Below are 21,344 nucleotides of genomic sequence, written 5' to 3'. Positions count from 1 at the left end.
GTAAGAAAAGAATATTCAGTTCTCATTGTGATTTATTTGACAACAGGTCATTCCATTTTAGGAACTTACACAATGATATTAAAATGGGCTAGTTTGGGCCAGACTGAATTTGAAGCCCACCGTTCCCAGCCCAATAAAATTAGACAAATATGTTCCGAAGTGAAGTGAGTAACCCACATCATCAAAGACTACTTTTCAACTCACCGAGGCCAGCCAGAGGAACCCTGTAGCATATCTCTTGGAACAGAGCTCAAACATCCAATTGCAACACTATCCTCCCAATGTAACCAAAGGGCACCCTTTGTACTTGCTACTGAATCATGCTACATCACTCAAAAACCATGGAAGCTATTCTAGTCCATTTGAGTTGAGATATGAGTTCTGCATTCTCTGCTTCAAGGAATATCAGGAAAGCATATGACTGTAGATATCAGCACAGAAAGGAGTATTATGTTTAGTCCATCCAGCTGCATCCAGGAATTTTAGTCATTCCTTTCTCCTCCATTGCCTTTCTCAATCTCTGAGCATCATCCCACCTATCAACAGAGGCATAAAGATTTGCTAAAAGAGAATAGTATCCACTTGTATCAGGCTCCAACTCAAAGCAATGTTGAGCTGCAATCTCCCCAAGCTCAACATTGGAATGTAACTTACAACCAAGAAGCAATGCTCCCCAAACCCCAGCATGAGGCTGCATAGGCATACTCTTAATTAGTTTATAGGCCTCTTCCAGCCGTCCAGCACGGCCAAGAAGATCAACCATGACTCCATAATGATCTGCCAAGGGCAGAAGTCCATACTCATTTATCATGGAGGTGAAGCACTGGTAACCTTCTTCAACCAAACCAGCATGATTATAAGCAGTTAAAATTCCAGTGAATGTTACTGAGTTGGGATGAATCTTGGCATTTACCATTTCTTTGAATAACCGAATTGCATCTAAAGCTTTTCCATTGATGCCATAGCCCAAAACCATTGCACTATAAGCAATCACATCCTTATTTCTCAATCCACAGAAAAGCTCATGTGCCTTATCTATGCTACCACATTTTGCATATAGGTCAATTAGGGCTGTAACCAAATGATCATCCAACTCAATTTCGAGTTTATTAATGAATGCCTCAATCCATGGTCCATACCTTGAATTCCCCAGTTGAGAACAGGCAGATATAACACTAGCTAAAGTCATCTTATCCGGTTGTACACTAGCATTAGGCTCTTGCATCTTATTGAATAGTTGGAGAGCCTCCTTTGGTCGACTGTTCTGAGCATAGCAAGAAATCATGGCATTCCATGAGAAGAGATCTTTTTGGCCCATTTTATCAAAAAGTTGTTTAGCAGATTCAACATTGCCACTCTTCGAGTACCCGGATATCATTGTAACCCAAGATATGTTGTTTCTATGTGGATTCTCATCAAAGAATCTCCATGCTGTTTCTGTGTTCCCACAATCAACATACCCACTAATCATTGCATTCCAGGAGGCAGCGTTTCTTTCAGGCATCTGCTGGAACAAAAGATTTGCACTCTCCATATCCCCAGTTTTTGCATACCCAGATATCATTGAGTTCCAGGAGACCACATCTTTCATTGGAATCTCTTTGAATACCTTATGGGACATTTCCAATTCTCCTGCTTTCAAATACCCAAAGAGGATTGCATTCCACGAAACAACATTCCTCTCAGTCATCTCATCGAACACCTTCTGTGCATTCTCCATATCATCCAATTTCGAATACAAATCTACAAGAGCAGTCTGAACATAAACATCTCCACTATATCCATACTTGTGTATCTGCGAGTGGATTGCGTCCCCATTCTTACTATCAAGAATTCGAGCACACGCTTTAAGGACAGATGAAACAGAATAAGTAGTGGGGCTTGGTCCCAATCTCTGCATTTGGGTATAGAGAGCAACAGCATCTCTATATCTTCCATGCTGGGTGAAGTATCGAATGGTGAAGGACCATGAGAAGACATTAGGACCTTGCAATCGATTGAGGATTTGTTGGATGTATTGACCTATGATAAGAGAAACGTTAGGTGCAGAGATGATCAGATGCAGCAAGACGGGTTCGAGTTGGGGAAGACCGTTAACGAAGATCTGTGCGTGAATTTGCTTCGCTTGGTTCCATGTTTCACATTTGGTTAACAAATACGTCAACTTGGTTTCTAGCATTCTTCAAGCGTCACATTTTTACTGATCAACGATTCAATCTGGAAAAAAGGGAACCTCAAGCGTCAGATTGAGGTAATGGCGGAGTGAAATTCGAATTGAATATTTTAATCATACTTGACCCACATTTCAAAACAACTGTTTCAAATTGCGACGTTAACAGGCACTCCTGCAACTACCAAAGCGAAGCAAGCTGGAGTCTTTCAGAAATTTCTTCATTAAACGTCACCTACAGACCTACTTCCATTGAAAAGAAGAAAGACGTGTGAATGTAAAGAAAATATCATGTTTCATCAAATAAGAAAAAGGGCTTTCATCATCTTAAGTCTTCAAGATTCCAAATTTAATAGATTCTTTATCACCGACTTGCCATTACAAACAAAAACCAGGTAGGAGAAAGGAGAAATTTTCGTTTCTAGGAAATTTTCTCTGGACGGACCCACACATGAGGACTGTAAATCCAGGACTCTTCTATGAATCTTACACCCCTTTTCTTCCTTTGCAGCAAATACTAACAGAAAAAAATCTCTCTGCAACACAATCCCATTTCTGTTTCTTTTCCAAGCGATGGAAGGACAAGGCAACTCACCTCAAACCAACTACATGAACCACATCAGCTTCTTCTGGGGTAAACAAGTAGAGATCCTCTTCCCTGGCTTCCCTGATAACAACGTCGGCTTATATGTGCTGTCTTGGTTCTTCATAGCCGTGCTTGCAGCAACTGTTGAGGTCTTGAAGAAGGCGACGGAAGCTGGCAAACAGAACGAAAATCCGAGAAAAACTTGGTTGATTCAAGGTGTTCTACACATGCTTCGAGTGGGTCTTGCTTATATGGTGATGCTTTCTGTTACTTCTTACAACGGTGGTATATTTCTTGCAGCCGTCATCGGCCACACTCTTGGATTCTTAATTTCAACTCGCCCTGTAACCCCTCCGACCCAATCCTTACTCAAACAGATGGATCTCTCTGCCCGCTCTTCTTCAGTAGAACCCTAATTTTGTTTTCCTGTGCTGCGTTTCAAAGGAAAGAGAAGAAGAACCAACTTAATGGTAGAAAGGTTAACTGTTGGATCTGAACGCGTCCTCCTGAAAGCTAAGAGTTCTCTCTACTACTGTAGTAGTTCTGGTTAAGTGAGAAAATGTTGGGTTCAGCTTGGATCGATGCCTACTGCTGCTGATGATGGGTGTTTGTTTTCAGATTTTGGTTACATTAGAAATTGGAATTCTTTTTTTTGTCTTTGTAGATTCTTCTTGTTGATATTCTCCATATTTTTCGTTCATGCAATAAATTTAAACTTTGGAGAACGAAAATGGTTCGGTAAGGTCCCTGCAGTTGGATCTTGGGGTAGATTCTCTCATGAGTTTCATCTTTGACTTTGAGGATCGGATGCATAAACGTGATATCAATCAGAGTCCGGATCCTCTGCGTCCGGGCCGGCGTACATCTGTGGGTTCAGTCACCCGATACCCTATGCGTGGTAAGCAAGAACTGCCCCTAGTTTGGATCACCATCACCTCCCTCTTAGGAAAGAATACTAACACTTTTGATCGACAAGAGAGGGGGAGGGGTTGACCGATAAGTAAGACCGGTAAATGGATATTCGAAATCTGTCTCCGAATTCACATTCAAATTCTTGTAAGGGTGTCCATATCCGATGTTCTGATTCGAAACTGGTAATCGGAACTCGGGAATAGAGTAAAGTATTAAACACTTCTCTGTAAAAAATATGACTAATAATCGGATTTGGAAATCGATAATCGGTAACCATAAATTGGAAATCATAAATCAAAATAAATAAAAAATAAGAATCACCAATCAATAATCGGATAATTAATCGGATCGGATTGTTATTGGATATCCAATAAAGTTCGGATTTGAATCAGATTCATATTCGGATTCGGATACTGGTGTATTCGAGTTGAATCCAATCCGTTTACAAGTCTACACCCATAAGCATAAAAAATAAAACAATAAACGAGAATTTGGGCTCCACCCATTATTTTTGTGGCTCAAAAACATCAATGAAAGCACATTGTTGTCCCTTGCTAAAGCTGATCTAGACTCTTGCACTATGGGCAAGGCATCTAGTGGTCGAACGCCCTACTTGGATATAGAGGATCTAGATCCCTCGTTGTCAGATAGAAACCTATGCTCCCTTCACATTTCTCCACTATATAATAGAAGTGAATATATGTGAGGTGTCCATTAAGAGTCTCATCTCGGATCATTTTGTCAACACTCAAAGGTGGACTTGAATCATTTAGTGTAGTAAAAAAATGTGAGAGAATACATACCTAGTCTAGATCACCTCTGGAGAGAAAGGTACGTGCTGCTACTAAATTTCTCCACTTGCGATCCATATGAGACCAACTAGGGTTCTATATTCATTTTATCTGACCATACTTTATTATATGGTGGAAAATTGATCACGTACTTCTTTTCTTAAAAGTGAGGTGATCGTTCCTCTCCAAAGTTTCACGGCGATTGGTTTAAAGATGTAAACACGTGTCTAGATTCCATACCGCGTCATTTTTGTTGAGGTAGTTCTGCTGTACACATTAGATATCTTCACGCGGGTTAATATTAGAATCTAAAGTTCAAAGAGAGAGGAAAGAAAAAAGAAAAAAAATGCTATATATAGCATAAAACAGAAGGGCTGAACTGTCATCGTCGCTGTCCTACAATAGTGACGAGGCACGTTGCCTGTTTTTAGAGAAAATTTTTATCCGGTTTTGTTTCCGCCTCCGATTGGCGCTTTAGCACCTTCTCTCTCGCTGGCAAAACCCTAACAAATCTATTTCTGTTGTTCTCCCTTCCCGTGGATGTAATCTTCTTGTTCGCATTGGTCGCAGTGATCTCCTTGACTGCAAGGGGATTGAGAGATCAAGGGTAACGACAATGCTGCCGTATCAGAGCATACAACAAGCGGAAGCAGCCTTGGCGAGAGAGCTCTCATACGCGGAGAAGCTATGGTTCAATTACTCAGCGAACAAGTCAGATTACTTCCTCTACTGTCACAATATTCTATTTTTGTTCTGCATCTTCTCTTTGGTTCCTCTGCCATTGATATTCCTTGAACTGAAGCGACCCAAGAATATCGAAAAGTATAAGATTCAGCCCAAAGTGAGGCTAACTTTCCCTGAGGTGTTGAGATGTTACAAAGAAGTCATGCGGATGTTTATACTTGTCGTTGGTCCTCTGCAACTAGTTTCATACCCCACTGTCAAGGTGCTGCATTGGTCATTTTGTCTCTTAATTGAGCTTGTTCCTGAGTTAACCGTTCACATCTGGTGCCATTTTCATTTTACTTTACTTCTTTATTTGTTTTTGTTATTGCAGCTTGTTGGAATCACGTATGGTTTGCCGCTGCCATCGGGTTGGGAAATTGTAATGCAGTTGGTGGTGTATTTTCTTGTTGAGGATTATGGGAATTACTGGATCCATCGGTTGCTACACGGGAAATGGGGATATGAGAAAATTCACCGCGTTCACCACGAGTATACTGCTCCGATTGGTTTTGCTGCTCCGTACGCTCACTGGGCTGAGATTTTGATCCTTGGCATTCCGTCTTTTCTTGGCCCGGCAATGGTTCCCGGACATATTATTACCTTTTGGTTGTGGATTGCTCTGCGACAGATCGAGGCGATTGACACACACAGCGGGTAATGTTTCTGTCTCTTCTCTTTATTTCTAGTTGGATGGTGGAATTTAGCTCTTGTGATCTAATTAATTAGTTATGCACAAATGACTAAATATGATTACTGGTTGGCTTTTCGTCCTTCCTGGAATGACTTAATCTTGACGATATGAGGTGTATGGTAGGGCTTCGAAGCAGCAGAATGCTTTTGAAGTCATTTTCTCATGGAAACTAACTGTGTATCTTTGTTTGACTTCTAATAATTTCGATCTGACCTTTGTCAAAAACAAACCTTCCCCCCTCAAGACGCATAACATGATTTTTACTTATGCGGCAACCATCTAACTATTGCTCATGTTTTTCTTCCCCCCCCCCCCCCCCCCCCCCCAAAAAAAAAAAAAAAAAAAAACTCATGAATACAATCTGAACTGCAGCATAACATGATCTATACTGAAAATCCACTTTTTAAGGGTCCCCAGGGTTATCCTTTAGTAATCCTGAATGAACCTAGTTAAAGTCAGCATATATCCGAGCTGGGAACTCTAGTATAGTCTTTCGAGAGTACTATCATCTATGAGTCTGTTTTCCTTATCCCACATTATCACATATTATGTTGTGCCACCCAAAAAAAAAAACAGTTGACCATCGTTTTCCAGATTGAATTAGTAGTGGTTGGTGTACTCCAAAGCTTAACAGAATGTTTCATCATACATTCAGCTATGATGTGTGCTGCTTAATGTTGGGCCAGGTAAGAATCACCTATAGATTAACTAAATGTAGCATATTAGTGGACGTTAAAATGGATTTGTGGCAAAACTAGGAAAAAGGATACTAGAGCTGAGTTGGGAGTTACTCCAGTACATGACAAGCTACATGAGAGTCATTTTAGGTGGCATGATTGTGTTCAGACCATGTTTGTTTTCCTTTGTCTCCGGTCTCCTCCCTCCTCCACGGAGTTCAGGTGTGGAGGGCGATGTCTTTCTCATCCACCACTACCAGGCAAAGCAAGCAGGTTCCACTGGTTAGTAGACTGTTTTTGGCCCCTCATATCATGCAACACAAAGGAAAGTGATGTCTTGAGATGTTCCAGTATGAGGGAGTGATTTGATTCAGATTGGAGGAGAAGAGAGCCTGTGTAGGCGTAAAATGATCCTAGCAGAAGCATGATACAAAGACATGCATATCTTAAGCTTTGTTTCATGTCCGAGTTCGATTGGAGCTGATTGAAGAGCAAGGATCTATGTTTTCTCCATTTAGTCGGGTTGGGATAAGGCATTGTTGTTGTATTAACCTCATTTTCAAACAACAGTAGTAACACAACCCTTTTTTAGTTGGTTGGGAGGAGCACAAGCTCATACCTAAACTAATTAAGGTTCACTATAGATGGAAAAGGTCGAGAAAATGAGTCCAAACTAACCCAGAGGTATCTTTTAGGAACTTTCTATAATTTGGATGGGCACATGGCAAAGTTATGAATAATGTAGTCTCCTAGAGGGCTATCATCTGTTTTGTTTCCTAACTACGGCTTGGAAATTTTCCTTATCCCATGTACAAGGCTTTGTGATCCCATAATCCGTTGCACCACCTTTGCTGGATTGAAATTTTATTGACTTTTAAATTATTTTATATTATCTTTCTCATTTTGAACTTACATGCGTCATGTTAATTTGTATTCTTATCACTTTTGAACTTACCTTTATCATATTAGTTTTTCGTCTAACTTCGTCAATCCATTCGTTGGGCTCCTTTTAGATGATCTGGTGTATTCTGCCAACCTTGCTGTTTGGTGATCCCAATGAGAATCTTGTTAAGGCAGTTTCTACACTTGCAATCACTCTTTAGTTGGGAAAATGAGGGTATTTGAAATGTGTGGAAGAAAAGAAGAATATGGAGAATAGTTTTAACTTATTTAAATATGGAATTTCAACTACTGATTCCTGAATCAAATAACATTGCAAAACCTAGTTTTTCTTTGAAATACTGAATCAAAGTGCAAATTTTTACTGGAATTAGATCAGACTTCTCTTGTGATGTCGAGTAGAGGTCATCCATATGCAATCATGACTGTCCTTCAAAAACATAGTATAGGAAACAATGTGCCAAATATGTGTGAAGGCAGTTTCTACACTTGCAATCACTCTTTTGTTGGGAAAGTAAGGGTATTTGAAATATGTGGAAGAAAATAAGAATATGGAGAATGGTTTTAAATTATTTAAATATGGAATTTCAACTACTGATTCCTGAATCAAATAACATTGCAAAACCTAGTTTTTCTTTGAAATACTGAGTCAAAAATGCAAATTTTTACTGGAATTGAATCAGACTTCTCTTGTGATGTCGAGAAGAGGTCATCTGTATGCAATCATGACCGTCCTTCAAAAACATACCGTAGGAAACAATGTGCCAAATTCTTGAAACATGGCCTTCTTAGATCCCAAAAAAGTGGTTGTGGTTTTACCCTATTGTCAGAGAACACATGGGCCAACTTTTATCCTAGTAATTGAACAAGATGCATTACTACAATCAATAAAAGAGAATCTTCCTGATGGAAGTGTGGAAAATCTGAACTTGGTTCAATTTTATTGTCTTGATCATGAGGTTGTGTCAAAGGGGTTCTGCTCTACCAAGTGTGGAGCTTGGGAGTCAGAAGATAGAAAACATGTTTGACATGTACTGACTGAAAAAGAAAGGTGTGCTTTGGGGAGCAGAGTAATTAGCTGCTTCTCAGTTGCAGCCAACATGGCTGTAAGCTGATGCCGAGTGGATTGTATTATCTACAAGTTGGATGGAGAGTTATGATAGACTAGTTGTACTTACCTTAGCATGGTATGTATTTAAAAAGAAAGTAGCACCTGAATAATAATCAAATGCTGATACAGAAAGGGGATAATGGATGGAGTTGATATTTTATGTGGCCGATGTGGAAGCTTCTCTGGAAATTAGGCCCCATTTTACAGGTAAAGTAGTAGCAATGGTAGCATTAGTTGGGTTTGACATCCTTCCAGGTTTGGGCTATTTATTTCGTCCATTTTTTTTAGGCATCCTTTGAAGGCCAACATTTAACTTTAAATGGAGAGTAAAATTTTACATTTGAGTTGACTTCAAATTTAAACAGTTATGGCCAAAACCCTGTAAGAGTTATTTTTGAATATATCTCTATGTTTTAGGTCAAAGTGTAATCAGGGTCCCGTTGCCAATATTTAGCCACTTATTTAGGCCTATGATGTTGATGACGATGATGATGGAGTGTTGTGCATGGGCCTATTGCAGTTGATGGTAAATATCAGCTTGTGAATTATGGATGTCTTCCAACATCTAAAGAGTGATCCCTTTGAAATTTGGTTTTTAAAGTTTAAACAGGACTCAAAAATTCCAAGTATGCTTAGCCAGCCTGTGTAATTCCATGTATGCTTGGCCAGCCTGTAATCAGGGTTCAGTAGCCGATATTTAGCCACTTAAGCTTATGATGATGATGGAGTGTTGTGCTATGGGCCTATCGCAGTTGTTGACAATTATCAGCTTGTCAATTATGGATGTCTTCAACATCTAAAGGGTGATCCCTCTGAAATTTGGTTATTAAATTTTAAACAGGACACAAAAGTTCAAGTATGCTTAGCATCCTGTTCATGAATTTCTTTCTGTTATCCTTCTCTGCTTCTGGTACTTGCAACTTGGAAGTGTGATTAATTAGAAATTCTAATCTATGCTAAATCACTGATATGTAATACCTTTTCTTCTTCTCTGTTTCAAAGTAACCTTTTGCAATTACATACAATCCCCAGTAATTCCCTTCAGGCCCCAGTTTCCACAATTTTGTGGTATTTTGGTTCCCTATGCCAACCATGTCTGCATTCTGTTGATGATCTAGTTCATGTAACCAACTCAAGCCAGTGGCTTGGTTTTTTCATCTACTGGTGCTACCCCTAATTGGTGTTTTTTTTTTTTTGGGGGGGGGGGGGGGGGGGCAATTCTTAATTATTTTATCTGCCATCCTAATTTCAGCTATGGATCTTTCATTAGTGTACTGCATCAATTGCAGAAGGGTTATTGCTTTCTCATAATCATTCCCGGCCACAACAAAATCAAGGATAGGAAGAGTTATTTTTATTTATATTTGAAATTGATAAATCCTTCTGCTTCTTGATTCCTGACCACCACTGCAGTGGGGATCTTCATTTCTATCTAGATTTGAAATTGATAAATCCCTCTGCTCCTTGATTCCAGACCACTGCTGTAGTGGTGGACATTTTGTTCTAAATATAAGTACCCCCGAAGGGCTAATGTTGTGTATGTCCCTTAAGAGATACTGGATTATCAAATGCCTGTGATTCATTCTTACCCATAGCATATTCAGTTCTAGTTAAGAATGTCCACCTATCAACTTTTTGGTTGTAGTCTTTGTCTGGAACTACGTACTAATTTCAAGCAAATTATTGGGGGTGTACATCACTTTGGAGTTTGGAATAAAATAATGAGCAAAACTTTTCCTTCGTCCATAAGGAAGGAAGAATTCCTTGACCATGGATGTTGATCTCGTTATTGGACTTGACGAAGCTCAGTATTATACAATTCCCTACTGATAAAGTCAAAACTACCCTCCCCTGTGGCCATCTAATGATACCGTTGCCCTGGTGAGGGAATTCTTCTGTCACCATGGTCCATGTGTGATTGGAAACTCAGTCCTCTAAAAGTATCTTTTTTCTTAAACTTCTTCTGATAACCAACTCTTGAAGTCTTAGGTTATGAGTTTGTTTCAATGTCTGACCTGCTTAGGACCCAAATATCAATCTGCAGGTATATAACTACCAGAAATTCTGAGTTTTTTTTTTGTGCTAACTAAACTTTATATTATATTAGTTAAGACAGCAATTACAAAGTTTGGGGCTGTATCTATTACCACCAAGTTCTTCTGATAGTCTAGGGCATATTCATCTGCTATATGATTAAACCATTGTTGGAGCGTTGGATGGCTGCAGCCACTAAACTTAATGTCTTTAATATTACATATTATTTACCAAAATTGGGACATATGCTATAGGCCAGTTCTTCATCATTTCTGCTCTTCAAAGCCCTATTAGTGAACTTGGAGTCTCATCCTTATCTTGCAACTCCAATTCCCTCCAACCTGGAGAAAGAGTTTGAACTCTAAATAATGGTGGAATCACTTAATCATAATGGGAGTTTACACCTCGATTCTATAATCAACAGTAGCTATAATGGATATCCTACTTTTCTTAAGTCTCTAGTCCCAGTGATTGAAATACAGCAAAGTGACGGATTCCCACCTTTTTTTTCTTCTTTTAATCAATAACCTACATTAATGCAAAGACAAGTTGTCAAAGGACTCAAAACTACTATGATCCATCTGGTGGAGAACAAAGAACCAGATTATGGGCAGACCTGAAAATGTTTTGTAGATGTTGGAGAATTTGGATTGTAAGATGTTGTGGTGAGGATTGAAGTTAGATAGGTGCAGCAAAGAGTCCCACTTGTTGTCCGCTGTCAGAGTCCCACTGAGTTCATGATAGGAGTCTCAGCTTCATCCTGCTGTTGTAAATCCACCTAAGCCCACTTGAAGATTTTCACAAGAGAGTATTCCCCCCCCCCCCCCCCCCCCCCCAAAAAAAAAAAAAAAAAAAAAGGTAAAATAAAATTCTTGGATGCTTAGAAGAGCCTTAATTTAGGGGAGACTAAAGTCCTAAACAGCCTGATGCAGCACAACCAGAAGTTACCTAGAAGATGATTTTCATATTTGGTGGGTCCCAAGTCGAGCTTGCGAGGAGACAAATTCAAATTTGGTGGGGATAAAATAGGAACTGTTTTTGTGGGAGTTTTAGAGATAACTTAGGATTTTGTTTTTATTTATTGGGATAATTATGTAGTTAGATTTTTAATTCAGGTAGGATATCTAGGATCAGTTTTTTAGTTAGTTTTAAATTCCTAAGAGTCCTAGTACGATCAGTTTTTTTGCTAGTTTTAAATTACTAAGAGTCTTACAATAGTTGTTTTCGTATTGAAGAATGTCTCTTTTATTATTTAAACACTTGTAATCAACTTATCGAGGATGGAATAGAAAAAATGAATTGAAGCTTTAGCTTTGTGCATTTGCAGCCCCTCTCTGTCTCCTCTTCTCATTCTTCTTCTTATGAGTGTTCTCTAGTTCTTCTCAGATTTTCCCTTCGTTTCGCTATCTTTTTTGACATTCTTCTCTCTATTTTGTCCCCCATTAATTGGTATCAGAGCCCAAACTTGGGTAAATCTCTTCTTTATCTCGTGGTCTGTTCAACCTTCTTGTCTCTTTTCCCTGCTTTTCTTCTCCTCCTTGAGATAATTCTACTCTCCCTCCTTTCTTCCCTTTCCCCTAGTTTCTTTTATCAATGATTCTAAACAATGTTGCAGCAATCCATCAAAGCTTGTTTTGTGGATGTAGAATGAGTAAAGCAGATTTTGAGGACGAGTTTTATATATATATATATATATATATATATATATATATATATATATATATATATATATATATATAAATAATTTAAGAGAGGGAGAAGCTGATGTAGCACAACCAGAAGTTACTGTTCATGCTACAGTAACGTGAACAGTAACCTGGAAGATAGTTTTCATATTTGGTGGGCCCTAAGTTAAGCTTGCAAGGAGATAAATTCAAATTTGGTGGGCCTCAAGTCCAGCCTGCAAGGAGATTAAATAGGAACTGTTTTCGTGAAAGTTTTAGAGATAATTTAGGATTTTGTTATTTATTTAATGGGATAATTATGTAATTAGATTTTTAATTCAGGCAGGATATTTAGGATCAGTTTTTTTAGTTAGTTTTAAATGTCTAAGAGTCCTAGTAAGATCAGTTTTTTTTTTTTAGTTTTTTTTAACATATAGTTTTAAATTACTAAGAGTCCTACTATTGTTTTCGTATTGAAGAATGTCTCTTTTATTATTTAAACACTTTGTAATCAGCTTATTGAGGATGTGATAGAAAAAATGAATTGAAGTTTTAGTGTTTTGCATTTGCAGCCCTTGTCTCTCTCCTCTTCTCGTTCTTCTTCTTATGAGTGTTCTTTTCCCTCTCCCCTTCTTCAAGTCTAGTTCTTCTCAGATTTCCGCTTCTTTCCCCGAATTCTTTTTTTAATCTTCTTCTCTCTATTCTGTCCCCCATTACAGCCTCTTGAATATGTGTATTTGACGTAAAGTTAGTTGGAATTACAGAGCTAGATGGAACTCCCAACTTAGAAACCGAACCCCATTCACAGGAAATAAGTCCTAGGCTAGAGACTAACCTTGACAAATGAAAAACTGTTCTCAAACTTAGGCACTAAAAAGCAAGACTGAATGATGGACAATATTTAATACCAGCTGGGAATATAAAATACTGCAGATAGAGTTGTTTGGAGGACATGGATCCCGTAATCAACCCACTATAAGGAGATGTTCCTAAGATGCAAACTGAGACTACTACTTTATCATCTCTCCTTTTCCTATTTTTTTTCCCTTTTACTTCTCTTCTTACTATTATCATCATGGCTTATTTCCTTTTCTTTTATTTGGATCCATGTAGCCAACCCCATCTAGTTGGGATAAGGTTAAGGTGGTGGTTGTAGGAATATAAAAGACACAAAAGAAATTACTATCCTTATACCAGAATTTGACTGCTCCTAGAAGTCCATTATATAGCCAGCTGGGATGGAACTTAGTGAGTCCAGGCTTGACAGATCTGGATTGGTGTTGAGCTTGGGTTGGGTATTGGACTTAGGCTGGGCCTTCTTTGATGGACCAGTTGCTGGATCAAAAGGATGCCTTGCATGATTGTATCATACATTTTTATGTAATATGTTCAAGGTTGTTTTGACTGTAGTATATTTTCAGAAAGGCATGAGATGCAGCATCCTCTCACCTTTGCTTCAATTCCCATGATATCAGTTCCCTGTCTTTTTTCTTTAGAGTCCTATGAGATGGATATGCTAGCCAGCCCATTGACTAATGAATATTTAAGTAGCTCTTTGTTAATGGATTATTTCTTGGTTTCAAAATTTTGAAAATTTCAACTCCTCTTAGGACATTAATATTGCACTACACACTTCCATGAAAGTGTGAAACAATCATTGTGATAATTACTGTTATCAATTACAATTAGTTCTTTTCCAAAACAAAGATGTGATTGCTATGAATAGTTATCCATGAACAAAGTTAAGAAATACATGTGTACCGTATTTGTTGCCATCATCCTAGGTGGACAGTTGTACAGGATTGAACTGACCTTTCTGGTTCTTTTTCAAGGTCAGGTTTTTCAGGACTTGTCTCTTAGTGTGAAATCATATCTGGTTTTAAAAGATTGGATATGAGAATATACACCAGAAGCATCCACACCTTGAAAACATTTTGGTGGTCAAGACTTATTCTAACTTGCCTTTTACCTGCCTCTATTTTTTTTTTCTTTTTCAAAATTTATGCTTTATGTCATCTTGATTTTCACCAGGAAATAAATGAGGATTTGAATGTGATTAAGCTGGCCCCAATGCAGGTATGACTTCCCTTGGGGTCTCACAAAGTTTATCCCCTTCTATGGAGGTGCAGAGTACCATGATTATCATCACTATGTTGGAGGCCAAAGCCAAAGCAACTTTGCTTCAGTGTTCACATACTGTGACTACATTTATGGAACTGATAAGGTTAGTCGATAAAAAACTTCAGTCTTAGTCTTTGTTGCAAGTTGGAGTGCACGTGATGTCAGCAATTAATGCTTCTTTAACTTCTCCTTGCCAGGGCTACCGGTTTAAAAAGAAGCACCTTGAACAGGTAAACATGCATCCTCCTTATGCATATTTCTAAGCCTGACATTTATGTTTGTGTGTGTGTGTGTGTGTGTATGTGCCTATTGTTTTCCATGTTGCATGTTGAAGGGTCCTGAAGAGGGCTAATGCCTGAAAAATGAAATAGCAGAATACTCTCAATTGCGTACTTTAGATCTGGCCACCCCTTCTTTTATTAATATATGAAAGTTGAAGACCCTTAAATTCAAAGTGCTTTTCCTGAAAGATCTCCTTGTTGAAAAGGCTGTTTGATTGGCTCATTGGATAGGCTGATTGATTGGCTCATAAAATGACCATTTGGCAACAGGCCAAAAAGAGGTGTAGATGATTCTTCACTTATTTGATTAGGACATTCACCCGACCAGGTTAACTTTTCAAAAGCAAGTAGTGAACTGGAGATGTAACTTACTCTTGGTGGGTGTAACATTCACTCAGTTTTGGTCTGAGGGTGGACAGGACTGTTTCTATCAAAACGATGCATCATATTGCATTCGAAGTTGTAACATTTTTTCATGAAGGATTGTATTGCTTATGCTGTTCTAACCATTCATTGTTGATCATGATTAGTCCAAGGAAAAATGGAGAAACAACAGTGAACAAGAATACAAATTGGAGTAGGTGTGGAGCTTCAGTGCCCGCTGTATTCTGTTTCCCATTGGAGTATGAAACTTTTTCATCAGTTTCCAAATGCATATCATCCCATATCTGATGACATCAAAGCATTGTCCAAGCGAGTTTCCCAGGAAAAAAAAATAATCTATAATTTAGTGGTGCGGGCTGGTGATCAACCGTTGCTACTTCGTTGTTATGAAATTGTAGGGGAAGTTCTTTGTAATTTCGGAGTTGAATCATGTTTCAGTACCCAATCTCTTTGTAATTCAGAGTTAAATTCTGTTTCAGTTCTCCAACTCTGTAATATTGGTCATTGAAATCAAACTTTTTAAGTTCGTTGGGTTCATGACTTGGTTTCAGTAAAGCTTGGTCTCGATTGATGAAGCTTATGTTTTTCGTCTTTGTGGTTTAGCGAAATTCCATTGCAACAGGTAGTCCTTGGATTTTCCCGTTTTAGTTGGGACAAGAGAGTAATAGTTGTTGAAAGGTGCTCTCTCCACACCAGGTGTGGGCATCATATCGTGGAGCAATTCTCTTTTGCTGTTCTCCTTTTTCTGGGTGGAGCACTCACTTTTTTGCTGTGTTTATGCTCCCCAACTACATGGATGATGACTGGTTTTTATGCTTATGAATATTGAGGGCATCGTCCATTAATCCCGTGGAGCGCTTTCTTTTCCTCGACAACATAGATGATGACTGGTTTTTATGCTTATGGATATTGAGGACATCATCCTGTAAAGCACTTTCTTTTCCCGAGTTTATGTTCCCCCAAAGCATACACTGGTAGGAGTGATTTTAAGCTTATGCATTATGAGCAAAAACCATCCCCAAGTTAGGGCAGAAGCAAGTTCTATTGATTCTGTGGAATCCAAGATTGCATTGAACACCCGAGGAAAATCACTGAAAAGCATAGGTATTGCAACAGCTAATTCTTAATGCACGGAAAGTTTGTAACAACTAATTACATTTAAAAGAAGAATGATTATGCACCTAAGTGGACGCTTATGTTTGGGATGCGACAACATTTCCATTCAAATTAATAATTATTATACTAATAATTTATTAAGTAATAATTAATCAATTGCCCGTCTAGCTCAGTTGGTAGAGCGCAAGGCTCTTAACCTTGTGGTCGTGGGTTCGAGCCCCACGGTGGGCGAAATTGTTTTGTTATCAAAAATATTGAGCTTTTTATACAGTTTTTGATTAATTTTGGATACGTGGAATTTCAATATGATGGTCCGAAATGTGTAGCTTGATGGTTAATGCGCACCCAACTTGGTACATCATTGTTACATGATTTGACAATGCCATAATGTTGTTAATTTGTTGGAACAATTTTAGCACTTCAAATGCGAACCTGGTCGCATCTCGTTAGGAGCTATGTCCTTCGGTTTGACCACATAGTGGGGGTGGGCTTATATGGGGTCCCTGAAATCTTTACTTATGATTTTGTATATTTATTGTGTCCACCCTTCGTGGGAAACCGTCAGGGATCTTCTCCCCGGATAGGGAGATGATTTAGACTCTCAAATACTATTACTAAATTCAGGGATCTAGGAGGTTATCCCACCAGCATAGCCCATAAAGTTTCAAAAAAATAATTTTGCTCCAATCCAACCTTGAGGCAAAACACCAAAGCAAAAAGGTTTTATCAATCGATCTCAAGTGATGTTTGTCAAATATTTGAAACATATGTCTCTTCTAGAGGCATCATGTCATGCCCTAGTTTTCTAGACCTAGTGGGGCCCATGACATTGTAGTCTAACTGAACACATGTAGATAATCCATTGTTTTCTTATCAAACATTTTTTTTTATAACATGCAGAAGCTTTCACTAATGGAGTTTATAGATAAAAACTTTTTTCTTTATTCATCAGATCAAAAGATCTTTAATAACAAACCATACATATTTGTAGTCAAGGATCGTGTATCTATCACATAACATAAAATCCCCACAAACACATGTTAGATGACACTGTTGGCATTAAAACTTTAGTTTACAGTACACTAGAAATCATTCATTCTTACTTGTGCTGGCAACCTCTTCTATCCTTTTCTTTGTACTTGTGTTTGGAACAATAATAAACTTTAATGAGCATTTAGCTCAATAAGTGAAACTATCCCTAAGACATACACACTATGGCAAGAATTGTGTCACAGAAACATTAAATTACAATAAGAGTTCAATCATGAAAATGATATATATACACAACATAGCTAATGGTATTTCCAAATGTCACACCCCACCCGACGTTATCGGACTTGTCCCAACAACTCGTGGGTGTGATCTATAGCCACAAGATCCAAAATCACACTATCAACAATAAATAAGACAGCGCATCCCATAATCAAGAGCAAAAAGAGAAATTCAATATTTAATTTAAATAAATAAAGTTCCAAAGTCCAAGAAGGAATACTAAATGAATCTTGAATAGTATCAGTGGAAGCAAAATTATCAAACATAAGTCTCATCATGGTTTATGTTTGAGCAAATTGCACTGGCACCCCAAAATGAAGGCTTTAAAGAACTGACACCCCACTTTATGTTTAAAAAACACAAACACCCCAATTCAATAAACACACTAGTCCAATCTGTTAGTGAAACTGTTAACCCACTATTAGTTTCTTTTAATTCCAAAAATACCCTTACTAAAATCTGGGAGAAAAAATAACCATCGTTCTTCAACCGATCAAAGTTTGATTCTCGACGGGAGCGAGGAAGATGGAGGGTTTTGCTCTTGTAATGTTGCTGTGATTGAAGAACTCTGGGAGTATTCTTTTGATCTTTGATGTTGTAGGTTTGAAATCAAGAGCAAAGTTTTAGTTTTTGTTGAGGCTTACCTCTAACATCGTGAAGTCGAAGTAGCAGTACCATAAAGCAAATATTCTTCTTGTTTTCAACATTATAAATGAGAAAAGTGAGCAGTTTCGGTTTTCTTGCTGATTAAAGGAGGAATGCTATGCTTTTGTTTTGAAGTTCCAAGATCAGGAAGTTTCAGGAAACGCTAAGTGGCAGGAATCCTCTTCAACAGAGAAAGAAAGGTTGTGTCCAAGAAAAGCAGTTCGAGCTTTTTGGTTTTAATTTGGTAATTGCGGTGCTAGTTAAAGGCTTCGTCTCTAAAATCAAACGGCGGTTTTTGCCCAGGGACGGACGGTATTCACGAGGGGATCTTACGTAAAACATCTGGAAAAAGAGGGTCAAGAGCTTCTACTTCTTGTCTCTTTCTTCTGAATATTGGGTTGGAATTCAGGAAAAAAATGGCCATGGCTATGGTACAGCACAGGGAGAGCAGCAGTGGTAGCATCAATAAACATCTCGATAACTGAAAATATGTCCGTTATACCGCCGAGCAGGTTGAAGCTCTCGAACGAGTCTACTCCGAATGTCCCAAACCAAGTTCGATGCGACGACAGCTGATCCGCTAGTGCCCCATCCTTTCTAACATCGAACCCAAGCCAAAATCGGTTGAAGAATGAAGCCAGAATTTCTGATCGGTTGAAGAACGATGGATTTTTTTTTCTTTCTCAGATTTTAGTAAGGGTATTTTTGGAATTAAAAGAAAATAATAGTGGGTTAACAGTTTCACTAACAGAATGGACTAGTGTGTTTATTGAATTGGGGTGTTTGTGTTTTTTAAACATAAAGTGGGGTGTCAGTGTTTTAAAGCTTCCATTTTGGGGTGCCAGTGCAATTTGCTCTAAAATTTTTTCATTAACCCTTAGAGTTGAGAAAACAATTAAAAACCCATGGATCAACGAACAAACGACTACAAATATAGCCTGCTTAAATTCCCTCTCATCCATGAAACCCGTAGAAAATATTAGAAGAAATACAGTGATAATATGGCCTCCTAATTTCAAACACTGATTTTGAACAAAAATATGGACAGCAAGACCAAGACCAGAAATACAGAAACGGGAGGCTGATGATCGCAACTTAAAAAATAAAAAAGGAACAATAAATAAATAAAATAAGAAGAAAAGCAAGAACAAGAACAAAAAATAAGAGAACCTGCAAAATCTGAGTAGCCAAGATCCATGGAAGAACAAGAGGGAAGAAGATGAAGTCGACAACGTTGGAACGATGGGAGAAAAATGGAAACAAATCTTAGTCAACCATATTTAGAACCGGGTCTCAAAAATGGGTTTTTTTTTTTTTTTTGTTAAAACCGATAATAAGATGGGTCACTTTCACTTAAAACCCTGCCTTCTAATCTAAGTAGTTTATTAAAAATACGCCACGTGTCAAATTTTGGTGCCGCATGGATTTTTCCCCAATATGTATCACATCGCATCGTTTGTATCCAAATATGGATGCTTATCATATCCACATATATGTGATAAAGATATTGTAAACCCTGATCTCATGCACTGCAACTGGGTAGCCTATCCAGTAGTCCCCTACAGAGTCTAGATCAGCTACCCGTCGGGGTAGCCTATCCAGTAGCACTTTGTGCTCCCCGACAGCTTTACCACCATAAATTACATGGGACCTAAGGGTTGGGTGATGGGAGAATTTTTTTAATTTTTTTAATTTTTTTTACCGGTAAATCCCACCGAATTTGTGATGGTAAACCTCTTGGGAGCACGGGTCAGGGGTGATGATCCGGATTATGCAACTGTCGTAACCTATCGTACGTCGACATTGAGAAACAGAGTAACTGAACAGCGAGGACAGCTGTAGAGAATCATAGCCAACCTCACTGGATACTGGATACACCTTCTTCTTGCTCCTTCCACGTAGCAGGAGCCAGGAAGGAAGAGTAAAAAACAAGTAACAACACTAAATTGATGAAGTCTCGCTGACGGCTTCTTGGTGCTGGTTGTCTTCGTCGTCTTCTCAGTCATGATCACCTGTCGTCCCTCTCAGCTGCTTGACCGGAGATTTTTAAATATATATATGGAGGAAGGCCAGGGAGTGCCTGTCGGCAGACGCCGCCTCCCATAGGGCGGTGGTCAGCTATTGTTTTTGAGTGCTCTGTTTTCTGATTCAAAACTCATCGGTCTGCCATGCATGGCAGAGAACTCTTACCCATTAAGCAAACAAACTACCAAAATTAATTCAAATATATTCAAAGCCAACCCACAAAGCAAACTTGGGATTTGGCGGTTAATTTCCTATATAAATATACTCAGTTAAATCTATTCTTCTCGGTCTCCCTCTCGTCAAAGAAGCATGGATTTCCACAATAATGCCGACATTGAAAGCTGCTTCCAGAGCTTCTACGAAGGGTGGCTCGTGCGTCTCGAGCAGTACCTCGACGAACTTCTCTCTGCTCAAAACAGCCCTCGAGAAGATGAGCTGAGACAGCTCGTATCACGAGTTCTGTCTCACTACCAACACTACTTCGAAGAGAAGATCAAAGTGGCCAACGCTGACGTGTTTCTACTCTTCTCACCCACCTGGTTCACTCCTTTCGAGCGCACATTCCATTGGATGGCCGGGTTCAAACCCGGAATCCTGATTCTACTCGTTGAAAAGTCGGTCAAGGACTTGTCCCTGGGGCAAGTACAGCAGCTGGAAATGCTGAGGGCGGAGACAAAGACGCAGGAGAAGCAACTCTCGGACGAGTTGGCTCGCGTACAGGAATCGGTGGCGGCGCCGCCACTTTTGCAGCTGATTAGTAGGGGAAGGAAGCCAGTAGATGGGGAGTGGGGTCAAGCAGAGGTGATTCTTGAAACACTGAGTTCGTCGATGAAGATTTTGGTGGAGAATGCTGACCTTCTGAGGCTTGCAACTGCGAGAAAAGCTACTGAATTACTAAACCCACTTCAGAGTGTGAGATTCTTAGCTGCTGCTGCTAAGTTCCAGCTTACTGTTCGTACGGTGGGACGAGAGAAAGAAGCTGAGAGGCTTGGGCTAATCCACTGAGTGTTAATTCCTCAAACAAAGAGAACTACTAAATAAGGTTGTAGCGGAATAAAGTACTGTTTTGCCGGAGAAATCAACTTGACAGACGTTTGTAGTTTCCAGAAGTTCTATGAACTTTTGAATCTTTTCGTTTCTCTTCCGAAAATAGTTTATTTTATCTTCTGTATAACAGATACCCTTTCGTTGCTTTGATTTTGCGTCGGTGCTGGCTACTTAATGCTCGGCACCTGCAG

The 21,344-nt window shown here is 38.9% G+C and overlaps 3 protein-coding genes and 1 non-coding gene across 4 annotated transcripts; 3 read left to right on the top strand and 1 right to left on the bottom strand.

Moving 5' to 3' along the window:
* Positions 1 to 92: 92 nt before the first annotated feature.
* Positions 93 to 3,664, bottom strand: LOC149013939 (Tetratricopeptide repeat (TPR)-like superfamily protein). Its single transcript, XM_089160018.1, has 2 exons — positions 2,303 to 3,664; positions 93 to 2,217 (listed from the first exon to the last, which is right to left on the bottom strand). Exon 2 carries the CDS (start codon positions 2,177 to 2,179, stop codon positions 455 to 457), a length of 1,725 nt encoding a protein of 574 aa, XP_089016144.1. The 5' UTR covers positions 2,180 to 2,217; positions 2,303 to 3,664; the 3' UTR covers positions 93 to 454.
* Positions 3,665 to 4,841: 1,177 nt separating this feature from the next.
* On the top strand, positions 4,842 to 15,574 carry LOC149013938 (methylsterol monooxygenase 1-2-like). Its single transcript, XM_089158945.1, has 5 exons — positions 4,842 to 5,405; positions 5,517 to 5,839; positions 14,339 to 14,486; positions 14,581 to 14,613; positions 15,195 to 15,574. The coding sequence occupies exons 1-5, from the start codon at positions 5,076 to 5,078 to the stop codon at positions 15,243 to 15,245; spliced, it is 885 nt and encodes a 294-aa protein (XP_089015071.1). The 5' UTR covers positions 4,842 to 5,075; the 3' UTR covers positions 15,246 to 15,574.
* Positions 15,575 to 16,322: 748 nt separating this feature from the next.
* On the top strand, positions 16,323 to 16,395 carry TRNAK-CUU (transfer RNA lysine (anticodon CUU)). Its single transcript has one exon. It is a non-coding gene; the product is annotated as a tRNA-Lys (tRNA).
* A 4,020-nt stretch (positions 16,396 to 20,415) lies between these two features.
* LOC149013936 (protein ZW2-like) lies at positions 20,416 to 21,111 on the top strand. The gene has a single exon (XM_089157761.1). It carries the CDS (start codon positions 20,416 to 20,418, stop codon positions 21,109 to 21,111), a length of 696 nt encoding a protein of 231 aa, XP_089013887.1.
* The last annotated feature ends 233 nt before the right edge of the window (positions 21,112 to 21,344 follow it).

Source organism: Hakea prostrata, chromosome 6 (assembly GCF_041222555.1).
Source record: "Hakea prostrata isolate BN-2017 chromosome 6, UWA_Hpros_2, whole genome shotgun sequence".
NCBI classification, from domain to species: domain Eukaryota; kingdom Viridiplantae; phylum Streptophyta; class Magnoliopsida; order Proteales; family Proteaceae; genus Hakea; species Hakea prostrata.
The sequence above is the reverse complement of the archived record's forward strand: the minus strand, read 5'-3'. Positions and strand labels throughout refer to the sequence as shown.

Bases quoted from the DNA above. Each gene is read 5' to 3' on its own strand.
- LOC149013939 (XM_089160018.1), bottom strand. From the start codon at position 2,179: ATGCTAGAAACCAAGTTGACGTATTTGTTAACCAAATGTGAAACATGG.
- LOC149013938 (XM_089158945.1), top strand. From the start codon at position 5,076: ATGCTGCCGTATCAGAGCATACAACAAGCGGAAGCAGCCTTGGCGAGA. The intron at 14,487-14,580 runs GTTAGTCGATAA...TCTCCTTGCCAG, and splicing joins ACATTTATGGAACTGATAAG to GGCTACCGGTTTAAAAAGAA. The intron at 14,614-15,194 runs GTAAACATGCAT...GATCATGATTAG, and splicing joins AAAAGAAGCACCTTGAACAG to TCCAAGGAAAAATGGAGAAA.
- LOC149013936 (XM_089157761.1), top strand. From the start codon at position 20,416: ATGGATTTCCACAATAATGCCGACATTGAAAGCTGCTTCCAGAGCTTC.